The following is a 9,067-nucleotide window of genomic DNA, read 5'->3' on the forward strand; positions in this document are numbered from 1 at the left end:
ATTAAATTCATTCAAAGTTGTTTTTAAAGCTGAATAGCTTTCTTTACAGTTCTTTAAGCCAACTTCTTTAGAACTTTCAGGTTTTCATTGGGTTCTTATAAGATGCTGTTGGACGCTTAAACATAGTTAATGAACTTGACAGTTCGGTTAATTACTTAAAAATTCAGCTGCATAGAATTCTCTTCACGATTATTCATGTGGCTGATTAAGCCTAATAAAACCCTATTATTCGAACTTTTGGTTGCTTGGGTTTGCCCCAGGCCTATTTTTGATTTTTTTTTATTGCGTTAGAAAGTCATGAAAACTTTATTGTTTTGAATAGGAGATCATTGTGAAATGTAGCTGGGATTGTAAATTTTGCACCTATACGTTGAAATGCTTGGGTTTTGTTTATATGGGCGAAAACATCGAAAAAGTTTAAGGGGTGCATTTTGGACCGTTCTCCCCTACGGGTTTCTGCCAGCATCCAGGCGCTAACGTACTATATGGTCAAGGTGAGGGCACTCACGACGGAGGTGAATCTAAGGGTTAAAGACCTGGGCGAGATCACCGAAGAGCATTATTTGATGGCATTCGTTATTGAACCACGAAATAGACTAATTTTACCGTATGAATAAGCATAAGAACTTTTTCAATTCAATCACTCTATTTTGTGACACTTTGAAAAAGGTCAAACAAAATTTTCTTGTTGATTTTTATGTAAAAAACATTTTTTTCATAGTTCAAAGTAGAGGTGTCTATCTAGTTTGGTATTCTGCACAAAACATCGTGTTTCGATAGCAAATGAATGACAGATGTCAGAATAACAGTATCTGCTTTCTGTCAAAAGATACGTGGGGGTGCCCACAACTGAACCACCTGATTCCCCTCAGCTTCCACATAATGTGAATATGCATCTGAGTTTTGAGAACATTGTAAATAAAAGTTTTTCACAAACGATGGATATTCTTGACACGGATTTCATTCCAGGTACACCCTTAATGGTAGGGATATTATTTTGCCCAAACTTCACTGCTTACTAGAAATTTACGATCCAGCTTGTTGAATCCAATATTACGTTGATATTGTCATTTTAAAAGGGTGAACCAGTTTGCAACTGCCAAGCGGGAACACCTGCCGTTTCCATACTATTATCTACGAAAAATTCATACAAGAAAACAAAAAAGACTTATTTCATAATGTTTAACATTTTGTACAAGTTTTTTGTTTTTCATCTGTATGTTAAAATCATCAAACTTTAATGTTTACAATGCATACATATGCTAGATAATGACTTAAAGAAAGATTCTGTATGCAGATTACATAAGTTTGTGCTTCCGATAATTTTTAATCGAACCAAATGCTTAAGGGGCCGGGTTTACCCCATCCTCCCCTCCTTCCTTTTCTTATTGTTGACCTGTGTTGACCTAAACAAGCTTCTTTCGTCGGCAAGGCATCTTTAAGCAGACCGTTTCACAATAACGATTTTCTCTCATGCGCAATATGCGATAGTCTTCTTCGCTAGTTAAAAGTTTCTTGTGATAAAAAACGATATATTAAATTATCCAATTACATTCATGATACCAATAAAGATACCTTCACAAACTTCGAATTCATGTTGAGATATTGCCTGTTGATGCATCCAACTGCATCCAATGCAGTTGCATCGAAAATCAATTCGAAAGCTGCAAACACATAAATCATTTTCAAGCTTCATATATCGTTCTATTTCTTAGCAAAGCAAACTTACCACATGAATAAAAACACAAATAAAAACAGGTTCCCCACCGAGACAGAAATATAATATGACACAGATTTTGCTCAAGTAACTTGTCAACATTTCGCTATTTGTCAACCCTCGTCAAACTCGTCCCATAGCTTCACCTACCACCGATTTGCAGACTCTATGAAACATGGATAAAGCACTCCAAATAAATAAACATAACCGTATTATTTTCCCAAGTTCACCATCTCCCGCATACCCAATACAAATTTTGCAGAATTCAAACTCACCCCATTTCACATCGACAGACTGGTGGGGATCGTGTAGCATAAAATCCCACGAGGACAACTGGAAGACGCTGTGTCACTCGATTTCCTCAATCCTCCCAATCGAGTCGTTTTCTGTTTCTTTTTTCATCATTATCACATTATTGTACGAGTCATAATGTTTGCACCGCGTGTCGAGTCTAAGATATGAAAAAGATATACCTACTCGACTTTTACTTTTATTTAGAAGATGGACATATTTTGAGTATATTATTAAGGCCACAATCTTAATCACTTGTCTCTGTGTAAAATGATGGACCTTTCAAGGAAAACAATGATTAATCAATGGTCATCTTACACCTTGATTTGCTATTTAAAACACTTCTTGTTTTTGGAACAAAAACGTGTTTTTATTTCCCGAGAATGTTTCTAAGGCACAAACCTTACAACGCGTACGGTACGTGGGGAGCAGCTGTGTACAAACATTGAGCGAAGCCAATCGCAAAGAAGCATAATTTTCCAGCTTCCGATTCTATTCGACTGCAATAACAAATGAAGCTCTGGATGTGCAATATTTTCCCATTGCACTCAAGAGGGTGTCCCACGTATATCCATTATGCAGGCAATCGAATTCTCGTTACAGTCAGGAGCAACTCGCTACGCTGTTCGGAAACGAAACACACAAACTGTGCATTTTCCAATGGCGAATATAAATCTGGCATTATTTACCCGCTTTGGGTGGACGAGAAAATGAAAATGTGTTTTGCTTGAAAAGAAACAATATAAGTAGGAGCGCATTTTGTTGTTCAAAGTTGTAGCTTTGGTGGAAATATCTTACATCAGTTCTATATTTCTTTAGTTTCGTATGTACTGTACAAATCCCGACTAAGCGATTAACCTACTTAGCTATCGCGTGAAAAACAATTTATTGTTTCTGAACCACCAACTAGTGGTGATAATGTACTAACGCCTGAGTAGAAAGTTATTACAGTAATGCATCTCACAGACGTTATCGGATTTTTTACCGAATCCATTTATACTCGGCTCTTTATTTAAGTGGATTAGATTACAACGTCAAGAAACACAAAACTTTTTAAGAGAATTGCTATTTATGTTTAGCTAATTGAAAGTATCCAATCTTGCTCGGGATCGCAAGTAATATTTTGCTGTTGAAATATCTCATGCAAAGAAATTCTAGCGTCAGACTCTCAATCAATTTTAATGCGATCTACTTCATATGCAACTCTTCCAATTATTTGTAATTTTTTTATCATTATTTGAACTTTTTTTTGTGTCTTTATTAAGGAGACTTTCAGCCCTAGGCTGGCTCGTCTCCGAATTTAAACTTGTTAGTCAGTCTACCTCAAATCAGGTCAAGAAAACTACTATGAAAAATATGTTTGGAAAAGATAAATTATATTTTAAATCTTTTTCCTACACACGATTTTGCCGACATCACAGCATGTTTTTGTTTATGATAGACCGAATTTCAGCAAGCATGATTTTTTTTTCAGAGATCCAGTAATATTGCTGAGATAAGAAAGACAGTTTTCTGATAAACTGAGCAAAGGATTATAAAATTATCAAAGTCGATATCAGAACACAGAAGAAATTTTAAATTAGGAAACGAAATACGTATCTGCTGATAAAAATGGGGAAGGGCCGTTTGGCCGAATACCATTTGGCTGAATGCCATATGGCCGAATGCCACTAGGTCGAAAGTTGTTTGGCCGAAAGGGTCATATAGCCGAATAGGTCATTTGGCCGAATACGTCATTTGTCCGGATAGGTCATTTGGCCGAATATGTCATTTGGCCGAATAGGTCATTTGGCCGAATAGGTCATTTGGTCAAATAGGTCATATGGCCAAATACGTCATTTAACAGAACATGTCATTTGGCCGAATAGGTCATTTGAAAAGTGAGAAATGAGGTGTATAAAGTGAGATGTCTCACTTCTCACTACTTATTTCCCACTTCTCACTGTGAAAAGTGATTTGTGCGAAGTGGGCTGTGAGACGTCTTACTACTCCCTTCGCGCTTCTCACAGTTTACAGTGAGAAGTGAGAGATAAGGAGTAAGAAGAGAGACGTTTCACTTCTCACATCTTATTTCTCATTTTTCCCTGTGGAAAGTGAGTAGTGCGAAGTGAGTAGTGAGACATCTTACTACTCACTTCTCACTTCTCACTTATTAAAGCGAGCAGTTAGAAACGAGAAGTGAGTAGTGAGACGTCTCACTTCTCACTCCCCATTTCTCTCTTCTCACTGTATAAAGTGAGAAGCGCCAAGTGAGTAGTGAGACGTCTTACTCCTCATTTCTCACTTTTCACTGTGGAAAGTGAGTAGTTCAAAATGAGAAGTGAGGCGTATCACTAATCACTTCTCACTTCTCACTTTTTACAGTGAGAAATGAGAAATGAGTAGTGAGACGTATCACTTCTCAATCCTCATGTCTTATTTCTCACTATAAAAGTAAGAAGCATGAAGTTAGTAGTTAGTGAGAATTGAGACGTCTCACTACTAATTTCTCATTTCTCACTGTGAGATGTGAGAAGTGAGTAGTGAGACATTCGCACAACTCACTTTTTACAGTGAGAAGTGGGAAATAAGTAGTAAGAAGTGAGACGTCTCACTTTTCACACCTCATTTCTCACTTTTCAAATAACCTATTCGGCCAAATGTCCTGCTCGGCCAAATGACATGTTCGGTCAAATGACCTACTCAGCCAAATGATCTGTTTGGCCAAATGTCGTATTCAGCCAAATGTCCTATTCGGACAACTGTCCAATTCGGCAAAATGACCTATCCGGCCAAATGTCCTATTTGGCCAAACGACTTTCGGCCAGATGAGTTTTGTCCTAATGGTTTGTTCGATTTAGTGGCATTCGGCCAAACAACCCTTCTCCAGTGAGAAGGTATGTCCCGAGCGTCTGTCCACCAGAAGGTGCAGTTCAAACAGCGTCTGCCGGGAACGTCTACTGTATCGCGTCAGTACTCAGTATTACCTAAGGTGGCAGCCCCACCAGTGCGATGTAGGTAACACGACCCCGGTAAGGTAGTTTACTGAAGCCTTTCAAATACCACAAAAATAGAGAAAGAAGAATAAGAAAACGATATTTTTGGCAACCGACCCGGCAACAAAATAAGGATTATGGTTGGAAACTCGGTACCTGAAATGGCAGGACCCTAAATGTACCTTAACGTATGAGCCTTCTGGCTCGTGAACTGCAGAAAGTTGGAGCGAACGTGGCCGCTATACAAGAAGTTCGGTAAGCTAGATCCGGAGAAAGTGAATTCAGAGTAGTGGATCTCATGACCAACACTGCATTTAAATATAACATTTATCACAGTGTCGGCGGAAATACGGAGCCTGAAGTTGGTTTCGTGGTGATAGGCAAGCATATGAAGCGAGTAATGAGATGGAAACTCATAAGCAAACGATGTTTTGAGGATATGGGGCAAATTCTTTAATTACAGCCTGATCAACGTTTACGCACCGACAAACGATAAAACCGATGACTTGAAGGACACGTTTTATGAATGTCTTGATAAATCCTAAGACGTGAAAAATGTTATCGGAGACGTTAACGCTCAGGTCGGCAAAGAGGGCTTTCTCCGTCCTTTAATCGGTAGGGAGAGTTTTGCACGAAAGAACATCCGAAATGGTAACACTTGCAACCAGATAGACCATGTTCCGGTAGATGGGCGGCATTTCTCATATGTCATCGATTTGCGGACATTCAGAGTTCCGAACATTGACTCTGATCACATTCACTGATCACTGCCTCTTTGTTAGTAAAATTCGATCAAGATCGTCAACTGTCAAGATCACGGCGAACGATACGTTACAATATCCAGCGATCGTCGGTGGAAAAAGTATCGGCTGAGCGACAACATCAACGATCTATGGGAGTCGATCCATGAAGCGGTGAGCACAACAGTCGATCCATGAAGCGGTGAGCACAATGAGACTGCCAATGGCGTGAGGAGAAAGACTTCGCCATCTCCCGTCTTCTTTATTGGCATTACATCCCCCACTGGGACATTGCCGCCTCGGAGTGTTGATTAAGCACTTCCACAGTTATTAGCTGCGAGGTTTCTAAGCCAAGGTACCATTTCCCTCAGCATGGTTTTGCTTTGTAGCCGCGCGTCTTACCACACGGCTAAGGAGGGCCCACAGGAATAACTCTGCTTATTTCGGCGTATACAATTATGTCCCGTATGTTGTTCAAAAGATTGAGACCGCTTGAAGAGCCCTTCGTCGGCGAACACCAGGCAGGTTTTCGTGAGGGCCGATCAACGAAGAATTTGGATGAACGTATTCCATTGGGAGTATTTCGTGTGGTCACTCTAGGCCTGCCCCACGTGCAAAAGCCTTTGAAATATCAATTATTGATAATAAATATTCTTTATCTTCATCACATTAGTCTCTTCCTTATCCTATATCAAAAGAAAAGAAAAAAATAACAAGAAAGAAAGCCCTTTCTGTAAGAACGCCTGTTTGCAAAAAAAAACTTCCTTTTGTGAGTTGAATGTGTGACCGTCATCCGTCATCATCTAAAGGAATAGTTCTCCTATATAAGAAACTTCATCATTAGATGTTCGCTTTTGGAATGAAACGTCCTAAAACCTTTTGCTTCTCCTTTGCTGTACGAGAAACACCAAAAAGCACTTTAATATAATTAAAAGCGCTCCAGAATGGTCAAATGAATCGTATAGAGAGGGACAATTTCAATTAAAAGCTTTAGTCACGAAGATGCACATTTGAAATAGTTAATTGTTTGTGCTCCCATCGTTTTTGGCTGCTTTTCAAGAAATATTCTCAACACAAAGAAACAATATTTGAGAAATAAAAACTACTGCCACTGCAATGTACGATGTTTTTCTTTTCCCCCAGGGAGGAAGCCATCGTCATGGCCAACCTTCGGAAACGGGTTGCCGCAGTCGATCTGAACAAGGCGCCTCGCAGAAACAACACCGCCACCAATTTGGATGACATCAACTTTAATGACACCGGGCAAACCCAAGACCAGCTGGACAACCGCCCGCTTCTGCCCAAATCGCTGGGCCAGTCGACGCCGGACCGCAAGGATCGGCAAAAGAATGGCACTAATGATGGTGGGGAGGAATCTCCCAAAGTGAAGGTGGTCATGGATAAGGATTTCATCTTCGAGTGTTTGTGCTGGCACAACGAATACCGGATGCGACACGGAGCGCCCGCTTTGAGTATCTCTTCCGAGCTGTGCGAGTATGCTTCCGCGTGGGCCAACCATCTGGCCAGTACGAATGAGTTGTACTACCAGAGCGGTGCCACATATGGGCAGAATATTTTCTGCTGTCCGGCGAACTCGTTGCTGACGGATCTTTCCGGTAAGTAAAAATTACATTTAACCATTTTTATTATAAACATAATCTGTAATGGGGTTTGTAAAACTGATTAGGTCAAGAGGTGGCCACTTACTGGTACAGTACCAACCGACGGTATGACTACTTTAAAGAAAGTCACCTGCTGCACACCAACGTTAACACCGGGCACTTCAGTCAGATGGTGTGGCGGGCGAGCAAGTACTTCGGTGTCAGCAAATCCATTTCCAAAACGGGCAAACTGTTTGTGGTGGCGTATTACTATCCGGCCGGCAACGTGATGGGCGAGTTCCGGCAGAATGTTCTGCCACCCATCGTGGCCACCGATGATCCCCACCTGTCGCGACCACCCTCAAGCAAGGACCTGGAAAATCTGAGTGCTTCCCACTGAGTAAATAAGAAACGGTGTTCCATTATGTAACATATAAGATACTTCCTAAGCCGCAGACTAACCGCATGGATTTCATCGTTTTTAAAGAGACTATCCCAACAGAGCGTGTACAGCCGCACAACAGCTTTTAGTTCGTGTTCGCGTCAATCAGATCATCACAACAACGAGCTTCAATCATTATCGCTAGGGACATCAATCGATTCTCGAAACTGTAAATCTATAGCAAAAATCCAAAACCAAACAGGCCAAATAGTGAAATAGTCAATAGGGAATAAAGCTTCCGCTAATCGTAACCTTTAGCTTCTACCTAATTAGTACAGTAGCAATATCATCGCAGTGAAATCAACCTCGCGAAAACTGGAAACTGATCGCCTCCCACGACACCGAAATGCATAACCGATCATACGTCTTTCGCTCCATCATGGATCAGTAAGTCAATCAATCATCTTCCGTTCGACCGAAATTGTAGAGCAATCAGTAGCAAATTACAGGAAAAGCGCAACAAGCATAACATTTTACGATTAATGTGTAGTACGAAATAAATCATGATAAAACTCATTAGACTGCTTGTCGTTGTGAATATGTCGTTGTAAGAGTATGGATAGCTGATTTGGACTAATAAAATCAATGCAAAAGATAAGTAAGAAAAATATAATCGACGCATGTGAAATGTAAAATGACAGACGGCAATAGAAAAGACGCGCACGAACAGAAACATAAATACGAAAGATTTTTTTTTTGTTTTTTGACTTAAATTCGTTTATTTCTGATTTTTGTTTGTTACATTATTTTTTAACATTTCAAGTGGTTGGCCACTCGGCCCTTCATCTGGAATTGTTGGAATTCAAAAGTAATTTATATATAAAACTATAGTATCTCATGTAGGGGAACGGTTCGGCACTTCATCTCAGCTCCCATTTCCATCCCATCAAAAACAAAGCAATGAAAAGGTATTTGATTTGTTTTTTATTTTTGTGATTTTTTTCAGCAGTGAGCTGTATTTCTCTGTTTTGCGATGAGATGAATATATCTTCAATAAGATGGAAAATGGAACAGTTTTCCTATCAGAATAACCTTATGGAGCCTTATGGATAATTTTGGAAAATTTGATAACCTAACTACTAACGGTGGACCTCGGATGTTCTTGTCCTGGGACGGATATTGAAGATCATCCTCAGAAATTTGTTTTGGACCCGTTGAAGTTTGAGGTGATGGGTTTTAGCGCAGCTCTTCTAGACCGGCATGCCGTATTCGATCACAAGGAGGATGACTTGCTTGTAGACAGCAACGGTTGATCAAAGAATACAGTAGTTTCAACAAAACGTTACACTTCGTCACCGTCT

The 9,067-nt window shown here is 40.0% G+C and overlaps 1 protein-coding gene across 1 annotated transcript; it reads left to right on the plus strand.

The window, feature by feature from the left end:
• Positions 1-6,866: 6,866 nt before the first annotated feature.
• On the plus strand, positions 6,867-8,318 carry LOC134202547 (Golgi-associated plant pathogenesis-related protein 1-like; the record flags this gene model as incomplete). The annotated part of the gene is made up of 2 exons (XM_062677554.1): positions 6,867-7,339; positions 7,411-8,318. Coding segments are annotated over 2 exons (787 nt in total), but the record flags the coding sequence as incomplete, so codon positions are not given.
• Between the last annotated feature and the right edge of the window lie 749 nt (positions 8,319-9,067).

The sequence above is a fragment of the Armigeres subalbatus genome, unplaced genomic scaffold, assembly GCF_024139115.2.
Source record: "Armigeres subalbatus isolate Guangzhou_Male unplaced genomic scaffold, GZ_Asu_2 Contig1259, whole genome shotgun sequence".
In the NCBI taxonomy this organism is placed as follows: Eukaryota; Metazoa; Arthropoda; class Insecta; order Diptera; family Culicidae; genus Armigeres; species Armigeres subalbatus.